Source organism: Plectropomus leopardus, chromosome 2 (assembly GCF_026936395.1).
Source record: "Plectropomus leopardus strain MGB_pleo_1.0 chromosome 2, ASM2693639v1, whole genome shotgun sequence".
NCBI classification, from domain to species: Eukaryota; Metazoa; Chordata; class Actinopteri; order Perciformes; family Serranidae; genus Plectropomus; species Plectropomus leopardus.
The window spans coordinates 10333432-10347375 of record NC_142177.1 but is presented as its reverse complement, the minus strand read 5'-3'; the positions used below and the strand labels follow the sequence as shown (position 1 = coordinate 10347375).

The following is a 13944-nucleotide window of genomic DNA, read 5'->3' as shown; positions in this document are numbered from 1 at the left end:
TATATATCCGTAGATGCACAGAAGACTCTCTGCTGTAAACTGAGCTCCGTCTCTTTGTCTCTCTCCGTCCTCAGTTATGAGATTATCACATTTATTGACATTTGACTGGATTTTTAGTCAGGCTTTTACCAGATTTATTTGATGGACAGCATAGAGACACAGAGCAATTCAAACAATCGCTTCCCATTTGCAATAAGGCTCTTTAACAGCTCCCCTCTGTATGGCAGGTGAACTCACCATCTGCACTAGAGTCACGGATCATTGTCTCTGTTGCACAACTGCTCTCATTTCTGCACATTACTATGTTTGCACATCCATCTTCACTTTTTGCACACTTATTTGCACTTTTTTTTATTGCTCTTTTTAATGTTTTTGGCTTTTTTGTTTGTTTGTTCTCTGTACATATCTTTATAATTATTATTATTACTTATTGATTTTATTCTATTCTATTTTATTCTATGTTAAGTGCTTTCCTTTGGATATATATATATGCATTATTTTGCCTTTTTAACAAATATGTTATTCAGTTGCTGCCCTCTTATTTGCTGCTGGAACAAAATTATTTCCCTCAAAGGATTGATGAAAGTATTTTTATTCTATTTTAATATTTAAACCTAACGTGTGCGTTATTTGATTTTTCCTCCTAAAATCAGAGTTTTGGATTGACGCAATCCGCACAAATCGCATGTCACATTTATTTTTGAGCCACATTTGCTCCATCTTGTTACCTAAAAATGAGACAAAACACACAATTCCTCCTTTGAGATCAACAAAGTCTTTATTACAAAACATTAACTGTAATTTAAGGGTATATTTTAAGCAACTGTGTCGTGTCTCAAGTTTTATTGGGCTTTTTAAAGTCTGATCCACAAATACTGCTTCAAGTGAAAAATCTATCAGACCCTCGGACTATGTTGAATAAATTAAGGGGACTGGGGCCATTTTTATGGTAGTCAAAGGGGCACAATCATTTTCACCATCAAACTCTCTATTAAAGAGTTAAATCAAACTTAAGGACGTTAGTTTTTTTTCTTTAGAAAGCAAAACAAAAACATTTCAATGACATTTTATAACAGTGGTCATAAAAAAATGTTTAACAGCTTTGACAATCAAAGCTTGTTCTTTTTCAAAATGATTTTTTCTTATTTGTCATATTTTCACAGTCTTTGTCTTTTCAGACCCATAAAACCGCACTGCTCTCCCTTAGCCTAAACAACAGAAATACCTCTTATTGTCCACTTCGAGCACAGGGAGATTCTGCGCGTGAGACTGGAAGTTAACGGCAGTGTTTCTATGGCAGATTAGGATTCTTTAATTAAATCCAGATCAAAACTTTGACCTCCTCCTTAAACATCGGAGCACTTTTGTCCGTAGAACCCAGCCTCATACGGTGGTCACCCTCATGACCACCTCGTGGTTGGCTCTGCGCAGGCTGTTGGGTCTTAACTGGCTGAGGATGTGCAAAATGGTATAGCCACAGTGGTGGTTGAGAATAGTCCTGACATGTCGACTCGCCCTCCGTCCGCTGTCCGAGTTCCTCTCAACGCGACCTTTACTGTTGGAACTGATGGGGTCACCCAAGTCCTTTGCTTTCTCATAGTTTAGCACTTTCCACTGCTGGTTCACCGCCTGCCAGCGCTTAAAGATCCGGTAAACAGACGATCCTTCATGGATTATAAGGCCTGGGCATAAAGGACAAAGGGTGGGGGAGTCAGGGTTACATATAGACAAACAGTTGTTCAATAACAATCAGGATGTACAAAAAGGTACAGAGTGAATCAGACCTTTATGTTCTCAAAAATAAAAAGATGAATATACAGACTTGTGTTTAGTGAGTAAAATGTGAGAATCCCTGTAAAAAGAAAAAAAGACGCTGAGACACAACACTAAGCACTCATGCAACACAAAGTGCGTGGTTTTATTTGCGTATGTGCTCTTCAATTAAACAAATATGTAAACAGCTGCATCTAGACAATTATTAGATGGATTGTCATGACATTTTCTGCAGACATGGTTTCTGCTACAGGCTTCATTGATCACCTGACTTTTCGTTTATAGCACCAGCAGTACCACAGGTGAAGGGTTATTATATAAAATTAGATTTTTAGCATCATATACTTTATTTCCTGCATTCTGGTCATTTTTTATGCGCCAATTCATGCATTGTCTGCATTAATTTTAGGTGTAAATGAGTTTAATTTTGTCCAAATAAAAGCCCTCTGCCACTTTCATGTTTTTATTGTGGGGGACAAATGCACATATTCTACATACTGGGGTATTTTTGACATTTAAGCAAAATGCTCTGAAAAGTATAAAATAGTTCGTCCTGAAATTAGCGAAAGATATTCTTGATGCACAGGATGAAGCTCACTAACTTTGGTTGTTTCTCTCCTGACTTATCCTGTGGTCCTGCCATGAGATTCAAATTTGGGGGTTTTGAGTGAAATGTCAGCTGGATGGATTGCACGAAATTTGTTTCTCTCTCCAGGTGAATTGTTGTAACGTTGGTAATGCACTGACTTTTCATGCAGCGCCATCATCAAGACAAAAATCCCCTTTTAGATTCTTTAGTTTGCAACCAAATAGCTGCAAAACTAAAAAAAAAATCTCTATCTGTCTTGGTTGTACTTTGTATTCATTGCTATTAACTGTAGCAAATGTTCAGATGTTTCATATACATAGCGATTTCCAGGAAATAATTAGGAAATTATGGACATGTAAAATAAAGCGTTATTATCAAATCTGTCAAAATGTCTTGTCAACTTATTAATAGAACCACCTGTGAAATAACATGGCAGCCTTTGTTTCCGAGTCTTACCTATACAAACTATGTCCATGAAGCCGTACATGCCGTAGCATATCTGAAAAAGAAGGTCCTGCCGCTGCCATTTGGCTGAAGGGCTGAGGGACGACCACACCAACCAGGAGATACTGGCGATGAGGAACAAAGAGCCCAGGATAATGGCTGCAATCTGCACCTTCTCGATCACAGTCAGAGAGATGGCCTGCCACTAGAGACAGAGTGAGACACAAAAAAATGGACTGAAACCCTGTATACTATAGATGTAAATCTACACTATTGATGAGGTACCGTAATAGTGCAGGTTTGCCTCCTTTTAGTGTTGTTAATCATCTAGTCCTTTATGTGGCATTTATTTGGCAGTGTATGCTGAAAGAATACTTCACCAAAAAAGTACCATATGTATATCAGTGGTGCCCCCCATGTTATGTTGAATCAGCTTGGTCTAACTTCAAAGGATTAAAAAAAACACTGCTTGGTCAGTGGCCCCTGGCGTCAGATAAGGACACAGAAGGAACCTTTTAGCTTCTATATCCGACGCTTTTAACCAACTCCAGTGTAAATCCGTCTGTGTCATTATTAAAAAAGGTCAAAACAATGTACGTAGTATACAGATTGCAAAAGTATATCTATGGCAGTTGGGATGGAAGGCGGAAGGATCCAACAAACGCAGGGCTTTGACCTAGGAGAGCATTGTTTGTGTCCTGTGTGAAACTAAAATTTAACGTTGAGTTATTTGTCAAGTCAGTTGTCACCTAAACCAGGTGTTATTATAATGCTGACACTTCCTATGCATCAAAATACGAGTAGGGATGAGATCACAGTAGTTAAATTTGTGAAGAAAACTTCTCATATGCCTCCACTGTGATCAAGGAATCAAACAACAGAGAAAATCTGAAAAAAAAAAAAAAAACACCATTTAATTGTAGAACTATGTCAAAACATCTGTTCACAATCTTGTTTCTTTGAAAAGTGCTCATGCATTTCATTGAGCAGAATTTAAAAGCATGCATTTATACTGGCATGCTGCTCTTCTCTGTGTGACACTGTCTATGTGGAAGCTTAGTAAGGTTTTAGCAAAAATGCATGTGTTTGGGAAGCATTCATCTGGATAAATTTGACTTAGATTATACTGCACGAGTTGTATGAGAGTTAAATTGATTTTTGCTGAAGTTTTGCTGTTGTTAAAGGTTGACCCCTTTTACTGCAATTCATCCCAAATGTCCTCAGTTTTTTAGATTCTTCACTCTGGAAGCATGCAAGACAACCAAAGTTTTTTTTTTTTTTTCATAAATTCCACGGTAACACAGGATGAGTAACAGATATACAAATGATCATTCTAAAGGTCAAGTATTCCTTTAAGAATACTTATGACTGACATCAGTGAAACAAATGCTTCACTCTGGGTTTGTGAGCGTGTAGCTCTATACCTTCAAAGTGATGTTACTACAGTGCTGCATCATTCAATAACTATGTTCAGTCACTGCCACGCTTCTGAAAATCACAGCCTCACCAAGTCTCTGCTGCTCAGTCTTTAACACAGATGATAAAAATCTAAATTCAAGTAAATTCTCTAAAATGATTATATTCAATGTTCATTCAGAGATGCAGGAATTGTCTAGCAACACAAGCAATTTATCTGATAATATCTCTGTTCCAGCATTTAGAGGCTGACAACATTTGGTGATACTGTCTGTTTGTCTACTGTCTGTGTGCCACGCACGTTGATTAAATCATGTGCCAATCCTTTCAAATGTGCACTGTCTCATTAATTTTGTCTTGGCATCTCTCTCTAAGTCCTCATCACTTTCCTCTTCTCCATTAAAAACAGTATAAATAGCTCTGTAAAAACTGACATACTTGCTCTTTATCTGCCAACAGCAATGTGCCTCCTTTGAGGAGTCAGTGCACAATTACAGGACAAAGTAAGTCCCAAATGCCACAGTGGTGGCGGTGATGTAAACACTGCATGGCCTCTACCATATGCCATTACATTCACCTGACAGATAGATACCTTTATTTGTACCTGTGGAGAAACTGACGTGCAGCATAATCAAAAAGGCATTTCATCACAATATCACAGATACCAACAGACATACAGAGGTCATCAATAGACATGCTCATAGAGATAATAGAAATACCCATACACACACATACCAGAGGAAGGACGGAGCAGACCAGCGGGACATCTTCGTTGCTAAGGAGTGGCCACACTGCATCGGGATAAGGTGCTAGTGCAGGGATACTCAACGTGTCTTACTTGGGGGCCAATATTGCAAATTTAGAGGGGGGCAGGGGCCAGTCATAGCAGCCCCATATATGTTTCCGTGATTTTAAGACATTTCTAGGATTTCAGGACATATCTAGCATTTTTGGACATTTTTTTTAGAATTTTATGAAGTTTGTAGGATTTTGTGACATTTCTAGGACTTTAACATGTTTCTAGGATTTTAGGACATTTCTAGTATTTTAGGAAGTTATTAGGTTTTTAGGACATTTTGGGATTTAAGGATGATTTTAGGACATTGGTAGGATTTCAGGGCATTTCTAGTATTTTAAGGAACTCTGGGGCTCAGCTAGGACCTATTTGGGGGTGCTAGAGATCCTCAACAGGCACTTTTTTGATAAACATGCTCTATTTTGATGTTGTTTTATGCACTCTGGCACCTTATGTATACTAAAAGTACAAAACAATTCAGAGTGTGAAACACTGTGTTTTTATAAAACCAGAAAATGGTTGGGGGCCACCTGGCACCCTATCGGAGGCCAGATTTGGCCCACATGCTGTAAATTGAGTATCACTTTGTTAGTACATTCCCTGGTTAAAAACTTAAAGTCTTGTGGAACAAATGAAAACTGGGCTCTGTTTTTGGTGAATAGAGGGAGGCAGTATTATCGCCCAGATGGCAACACTTTGAGTGAGGACGCAAGGGGGTACCTCTGCTCACCCACAATGTTGTTTGCTTTTTTCATCGCTCTGTCTCTGTAAATGCATTCCCTTTTTGGTGAAGTAATCCCTGACAGTAACACGGGCCAGTGTTACACTTCTCCTGATGGTCTTTTTCTGTGCCTCAGTAGCATTGCCAAACCAGCAGATGATGCAGAAAGATCAAACATGTTCAGATAAAGCAAAGTAAAACATTTGGAGCATTTTGTTTTGGACATTGAAAGATTACAGTTTCTCCAGAAAGGACAGTCTTTGCTGTGTCTTTGTGCTCATGAGGTCATACCACAGATCCCATTTAAGCCTATAGCTGAGCACAAAGTCTTAGATCAGTGGCCACTAATGTGATTACTATGCTTTTCTGCCAATCACTCACTCAAACCTGGCTCTGTCATACAGCTGCAATACAGTTTAATGTTGAGGACTTTATTTTTATAGCCCCTTCTAAAGTTTTTATTTCATAGTTTCACATTAAAGGTGAAGACAGAGAGAGAGGGTGGCTGTACCTGCAGTGGGTTTTTGGTGCTGATGGCCAGGACCTGGTATTTGAAGTAGCAGATCTCACAGCTCCAGGAGCCTCTCTCACTGATCCAGCGGATAAGGCAGGACTGGTGAGTACAGCGCACAGAGCCAGAACAGCGACAAGGGCTCAACAACTCCCCCTGCAGGACACAAGAAGCAGCTGCATGGGACACACGGCATTTAACAGCGACCGCTGGATGTTCAAACTATTATTGAATCTGCCTGTTACAAGATTTGATTTGGTCAAGATGACAGTAAAAATAAAGATCCTAATCATGAATAGAACAACTTGCCTCCCAAGCCCTGACAATGTTACTGTCACATTTTATCTGCCGAGGGAGCGGTGTTGTTTGAGGGTATTGTGTTTGGTGCTGTTCTTGTCATGAGATAAAAGCTTGGAGCAAGCAATAACAGATGCAATCAATATGAAACATTCCTGTATGTACTGTAATTGAAGAATATATTCTAATGCTTTCATGGTTCATAACATCATTAAGGAAATTTGAGGTAAGACAATTGTATTAAATTTTGGTTTTGATGAATCTGAACGTTTGAACTGAAACCGATGACAGATTGAGACAAATTGGGAGTGATGAATGCTGCAGCCTTTTTTTGCAGTTTGTATTTTCTGATTTATTCATTGATTTATAGAGTGGGTTAAGAGGTTATTAAGGGTGCTGAATCAATATCTGACACTTCCAAAATTCAAAGTGGCTGTTTAAACTGGGCATGGCCATATTTCTACTCTCAGTGGGCTGATTTTTGATTAATTTTGAGTTGATGTAGATGTTTTTGTGGGATGATGAATTGCTGAATCCAGATGACTTATGTATTAAAAACATTTCAAATAACTTCAACTTGATTATAAATTGTGGAATACTTATCAACGCAATTATACAAACGACGCAGAACATCTTAATTCACAGACTATCACACTCTGAGATGACTCACAAGGTACCATACCAAACTAATAATATGACTATGGCTAAATACATCCTTAAAAAAGAGAGAAGGGAGTAAAGTACAAGTTATAAAAATGTCTGACAGTTTCTCAATGCAGGGGACACATACTGTTCTTTACAACAAAGTTTCTTGGTCCATAATGGGGCTCTTTAGGCTGGCAAGTAGACCCTCGTCAGTTATGGGATAAAAGCATACACATAGACAAAAGAACTAATGACTCTTTCAATTTCTACATTATTCATAACTGTGTCATTATGTACCTGTACTGTTAACCTCCCAGTGTTGGATTGGCTCCATCAGCAGTGCACATAGCCCTATCATCCTGCATTCCCAACTCTCAAACGTCTTTGTAACAGTTGCATGAATTCGTCAGCTTGCCCAGTCACCACATCTCAGTCCAGATGAACATTTGGGATGAGACTATTGGAGCAATGATCAGCTCTCAGCTTGACACACTTGCAGAAATAACTGGATAAGATTCAGGCCGGAATTCCTGCGAAAAGCTTTCAGCAGTTGATTATGGCTAATTAGGGTATAAAAGCCAGCGCGCCTCATTATTACGAAGACGTTTCAAGCATCATGTACTCTGAATACATAGTTATATGCTGACTTGAAAGGAAATTTTCAGTGGCTGATTTGTTCAGAGGACATCATCTTACCAGACATTCAAAACATGAATTGAAAAGTAATAGAGTGAGAGTACAGAGTTTGATACATTTCTCTATATGCTGCTTAAATGCCTTCATCTGGATACAGTTTGCTTCTCTTGTGTCACTTTCCTGTAGCCTCAAAAGAAATCACAGGACATCTGGTGCAGGTTTCTGCTGTCAGTATGAGGCTCCCTAAGGCCCTCGGACTGACAACACTCTCGCACATTTCACTTTATTTTCTGTCTGACTCCAGGTGATGTGCTAGGTCTTTAATTAGCTGGATATCTGGAGGGGAAACAAAAACTTTCTGGGACCTCTAGCAAAGTCTGTCCCTTCAAGGTTGATTAGATACACTCATACCTCCATGTCTTGGATATAAGTGATGTAAACATTTAAAAAAAAAAAAAAAAAAAAAGACTTTCCATCATCCTTTATGTGAGTAGGAGACACTTGCGGTGTACTTTCTGTGCCCTTCCTGTAGCTTAAGGAATGATCAAAAGTTTGATCCCTGTATTAATGGTGAAGAGTCCTTCAGCAAGTCATTGCCTCCCTCACTCTGATCCCTCTGAATAATAATAAGTATACATATCTTTTATGTCGAGGAATCATTCCCTAAAACCTTTCGTCACTGTTTTTTTCAAATGGCCTAATTTTGTGCATCGGATGCTGAATCTATTACCGCGAGGACTTTACTGGTTCTCATAGTAAATATAAAGCTCCTCCTGCTTCTCTCCAGCCTATTCTTAACTGGTGCCCTTCGCCTGCCCACTGCTATTTTCAGATCACTGTTGATAGATTGATTCCTTTTTTTAGTTTTAGCCTTTCTGGATTTTTACTGAACAAAATTGATGAACAGTTCCAGATTGGTAGTGATGGAAAATGAGTCTTTAAAACTGACTTTGTTCACACAACTAAATATCTTAAAGGGACACTCCATGATTTTACACGGATATATCAGTTTGTTATGTAGGCCATTACTCAGCCAGCAAAAAAACCCCAAAAAAACAGTAAAAGACTGCACTAATAATATTACCATATCCATATTCTAAGATATCTACTCTCATATCATGATCGATAAAATATTGATATATTGCTTAGCTCTAACGTAAAACATGCAAAACACAAAAAACTCACATGGTCTTATCTAGAGCCAGTGTTTGCTTTTTCCGTTGTGGGCTATTTTAGAAACAACATGGTGGATTACATGGAAGAGAACCAGCTCCGTATGTAGATCTATACGCTTAGTTTTAAGGTAACAAAAATACAACTATTCTTATCATGATGTGATTTTAAACTAATGAATACATACCTATGACTATTATATTCCCTTTCTGCCAATAGGTGCCCGTAAATCCCACATAGTGGACCTTTAAGCTTGACCCATACTGGGTCAGCAGCCTTTCTTTGGATTGTTCCTCTAATGCTGAAAAACTGTTTCTAAACTCTAAAAGGCTGGCACCAAGTCCTTACTCGTTGATGTAAGTTTCAAATATTCTGCAAAATGTTCACCTTCAGTGTTCCTTAGAGTAAATGCACATTTTCACATATTTTAGTATTCACTTAGTTTTTTATGATTTCCATGTATCCTTCAGCTCAAACACTACAACATGTCCTTATAACCTGCTTGAAGTGACTTCCTTCAGATGAGCACCACGTGGTTGGAGGCCCCATGAAACAGAAAACACCTGTGCTGCTGAGGTGCAGGTTCCCACAGGTTCCTGGAGCCTGTATGGGCTCTGGGGTCCTGCTGAGTAGCGGACCTCCGCTTGTTAATGCATGAGAACCCACTGTACCTTTTTTGTTTAGCCATACCTTCTCGGGCCCCTGGAAGCAGATCCGGCACTGTGGTGATCGCATCCCGCTCTCTGAGAGACTCGGGAGGGAAGCGGCGTCCAGGCCTTGTCCCTGGGGTTTGTCTCCCTCTGTCTCCTCCAGCGCCAGGCTGCGCGGCCGGGAGTCAGAGCCGTAATACTCCTCCTCATCGTCCCGGTGAGTGCAGCTCAACGGCGGCCAACCACAGCCACCAATAGCGAGCCCTCGCATCCTAGTCTGCGTGTCCGGGTCTGTGCCCGTGACAGTCCTCCTGCTTGATCCAGAGCGCATCAGTAACAACACTTTGAGTTCATTGAAAAACATCCGGATCCGATACTTGAACATTCTTCAGCAGCTTTACTACACAGGCACAACTGCTCTGTGAGATAAAACAGCCTTCAGCTTCACTGTGGCAGGCCAAATATACATCACCATCACCATTATTGTTATTATTATTATTAGTAGTAGTAGTATTAGTGTTGTTATTATTATTATTATTATGGCGTTTGATTCATTTCGTTAGGCAGTTCACATCCTATTAAATGAAATACAGATTTCGGTCAAAAAAGCATGCGGGGAACTTGATAGGCTATTAGATCAGCCCATAGCTCTTTGCATATCCTGTTGTTATAGCATGTGCACCGCAATCCAGCCAATAGGGAAGCATTACTTCTCATGGATAGAGGCGTTTTCTTTCGGGATTCAATGGAGGCTGAAAGCCACGAACTGTGAGGCACCAACATCAGAGTCAGAGAGGTCCAACAGCATCCTCCCATGCCTACATTTTCAATCTGGTCATTTATTGGCGTCCCAGTGTTCGTCTTTGGTGGTTTTTAAATCAGCTGAGGACAAAATGTTGCTGTCTATTCTTCTCCTGGTGGAAAAGCAGCGGGGGGAGGGGGGGGGGTGATATTAAATCCTATTAACAACTAAGTCAAAGCCGATTTATATTCGAGTTTCACTATTTACCCACAGAGGAGATGATATTACACGAGGTGACACGCGTGCATCCTTTGTTGTCTCGCGGTGGCATCCATCAGTTCACCACTTTCCTATTGTCTCTTCTTCTTCTTCTTCTCCTTCTTCGCTGTAGCCTATTTACGGTTTTTGGCTGCTATGGCTTCGTCCCACACCTTCTCCTCTTCAGCAGGTCCGACAACATGTTAGAGAGGCGAGAAAAAAATACAAAATCTGATGCACATTACTAAAAAAAAAAAAAATCCATTTCACGACAACTATTTTTACCCCGAAATCATTTCTGCGCCACGAATCAAGAAGAGACAGAAGGTGTCAGATATGGATTCCCCCTGCAAACACAAAATGAGCCGACAGCAAGCTGCAACCGTCCCTTCCGGGTTGTTAAAAACAACCGCACATCATCATCAAATCTTCAGCAGGCCTTCGTGAATCAGTGGGACAATAAAAATGCTATACTTCACATGGCAGGCTGCGGCGACGAATCCAGGAGCTCCAGGTTATAAAAAACTTCATTTTCAGCTGGTTTCAAGGCATGTCAGCTCCAAAAAAGAGCATAATCTTCTTAATCTGTGTAGTTAGAGAGCGCAGTTTGCTATTAAAAACATCCTGCAGCTGAGAAGATGAGCTCCATCCACAGTGAGCAGCGCACTGACAGAGGCTGCTGTCCGAGGTGCTGATGTTCATGTGACGTGGAGGCCACGTGCTGATATCCATCGGCTCATGGAGAAAAGAAAAACAATTATTATAAGAAACCGTGTGTGTGTGTGTGTGTGTGAGTGTGATCTCACGCATGGTGTCATAAGACTCTAATAAACAGAACAAAGACTCTCCCACAGTAGGCCATACAATAGATTCAATAGATCCACCACTCACACAATCACAACACATCTGCCACATGATTGTCTCAGAGGAGTCTGCTGCCTGTTATTAGATAAACAGGCGCCTGCCATCACATAAAGAAGAATCCTGATTGTTTGCTGAATTATCGTTTTCGAAAAGAAATAATAAATATCTCTAGAAAGTCATCAGCTGTTTTGACAGAGAGTTTAAAAAAGGGATATTTTTGAGACATCTGTGATATTTGTGTGATTTTAAAGGAGCGATTCACCTTTAAATCAAAAATACATATTTTTCCTCATCTATTGTGGTGCTCTCTGGATTGTTTCAGTGTGGGTCGCAGAGTATTGGAGATACTGGCTGTAGAGATGTCTGTGCCTCTCCGCTATAATGAAACTACATGGCACTCAGCTTGTGGTGCTCAAAGCACTAAACAATACTGTACATTTGAAACTCGTTCAAGAAATCATGACCTGGTCACTCAAGATAATCCACAGACCTTATTGCAAGCAATTTTATGTAGGAACTATTATTTTTTGACCAAACTACACCTACAAACTATATCAATGCACAGAAGGAAGTGTCCATCTAATAATTGACGAGACGCTTGTGCAGGTGACAGCAGGAAATGTAAACATAATGGCACCTTCCTCTGCTGAGGTCTAACATTCTTCTGATACGGTGATACGGCTGATGGGTGTAGTTCAGTAGGAAGAAAATAGTTCCTACCGGAAACTACTCACAGCAAGATCTCTGGGTTGTCTTGAGTGGCCTGGTCATGATTTCTTGAAAGACACATTGCTGTTGAGTTATCAAAATATATTATTTTGGCACTTTGACAACCACAAGCCGAGTGCTTTTTAGTTCCATAGATATCTCCAACACTCTACAACTCACACTCAAACAATCTAGATTGATAAAGAGCGTCACAGGTAAGAGAAAAAAATATGTATTTTTGATTTGGGGTAAACTGTCTTTTATACCTATCTTCCTTTAATAGAAATCTACAGTCAGTTGGGCAAAAATTATTTTGTTTAATGGTATTAAAGTCATGATTGTGAATAAGAGTTAGTGAGCAAAAATGAGCTCTGGTGAGGAGGTCAGTTAGCAAATGTTTTGCTCCAGTAGCACACATTCACATTAATATAATTTCTGATTTAGCTACCTCATTTTAATAACTTTTAAACTCAGAGCTTCAGGACTGGACGGTGTTTCTCAGAATCATAAGAGGTGTTGTGGTAGCCTAATTTCAATCAATAATTTGTTAAATGGTTGGAGCATTTCCTCTCTCCAGGAAATTAAGTGGTTCATCAATTTTTTTTATCATTAATATCATTCTGATAACTAGAGCAATGAGACTACTGCATGAGTGGTAATACATTTATATAGCACTTTTTCGTGCATTAAATTAAAAAAAACACCTTAAAATGTGAAAACATGAATACAAATGGAGTTAAAAGGAATAGAAATAATACAAAGAAGCTTTGTGTGTTTGATGGATGTTTTGTGTGTTGTGCAGAAACATGCATGTCAACCTGTCTTACAGTAACATAAAGAATCTGATTGAAAGGGAGCAGCCTGGGCGTTATAAATGCTTTTAAGTGCAGTGGAAGCAGTACACATATGATGATGTATGGCTTGGATTAGGAGAGATATCAGTTTCACACTTTGACTGATAATCATATATGTGAAGCCAGCAGTGGTGCAGGAAAGACAAGGCAGACTAGAAAATTTGGGCCAATGATACTTATCACAGCTGAGTATGAATACTGACCACAGACACATACGGTGTGTCATCATCTGTATGATAATGGACAGTCAGAGGCTATCGGTGGTGGTAAACATGATTACAGAGCCAGAGGCACTCATATGTCCTGATTGAGCTGATGCAATGGAGTCCCTCAAGGATATCATCAGCTTAAAGAGGATGTAAACAAACATGCTCGACACACAGTTCATTGATTTGGGATAATTACATTACATTCACCAAGTCAAATTGTAAGACGTCATCTGCCGGCGTATGTGAAGAATAAAAAGCAGAAATGACAATTAAATGCTGTGTCAGTCGTCAGCAGGATGATTTTCACCAACATTAGTCAACGTTTGTGGTGACGAAACTGAGAACTGGTCAAATGTGAGTGAGTCATCAGGGAAACAAATGCTGCTTCTGCTGCTGCTTATTCTATTATCGCCTGAAATTAATCGCAAATTAAATTATTTAGTACTCTGCGATGGGAAAAATATTAGCAACTTCTTAGTTGATTGGTATTGTGGTTAAACATAAATACATAAAATAAATGATTACATACATATGAACAAGAATTAATTGAATATAAAACATGAAAATGAAATTTATCACAGTGTAGACACAAAGTGTAATGTTAAAATCAAAGCAGTGATTCATATCTAAGTGTGTAGTGCATGATATCTGTATATAT

General features: G+C 39.4%; 1 protein-coding gene across 2 annotated transcripts; it reads right to left on the bottom strand.

Annotated features, from left to right (window-relative positions):
- Positions 1-758: 758 nt before the first annotated feature.
- LOC121960705 (E3 ubiquitin-protein ligase MARCHF9-like) lies at positions 759-11352 on the bottom strand. 2 transcript variants are annotated; one of them, XM_088084511.1, is made up of 5 exons: positions 10665-11352; positions 9692-10565; positions 6251-6406; positions 2819-3011; positions 759-1682 (listed from the first exon to the last, which is right to left on the bottom strand). In XM_088084511.1, exons 2-5 carry the CDS (start codon positions 10034-10036, stop codon positions 1384-1386), a joined length of 993 nt encoding a protein of 330 aa, XP_087940637.1. In that variant the 5' UTR covers positions 10037-10565; positions 10665-11352; the 3' UTR covers positions 759-1383. The 2 variants fall into 2 exon arrangements, with proteins under 2 accessions (XP_087940637.1, XP_042366473.1); XM_042510539.2 differs by having other exon boundaries at positions 9692-11352.
- Between the last annotated feature and the right edge of the window lie 2592 nt (positions 11353-13944).

Bases quoted from the DNA above. Each gene is read 5' to 3' on its own strand.
- LOC121960705 (XM_042510539.2), bottom strand. From the start codon at position 10,036: ATGTTCAAGTATCGGATCCGGATGTTTTTCAATGAACTCAAAGTGTTG. The intron at 6,407-9,691 runs GTATGGCTAAAC...TGTGTCCTGCAG, and splicing joins GCTTCCAGGGGCCCGAGAAG to GGGGAGTTGTTGAGCCCTTG. The intron at 1,683-2,818 runs GTAAGACTCGGA...CTTTATGCCCAG, and splicing joins CATGGACATAGTTTGTATAG to GCCTTATAATCCATGAAGGA.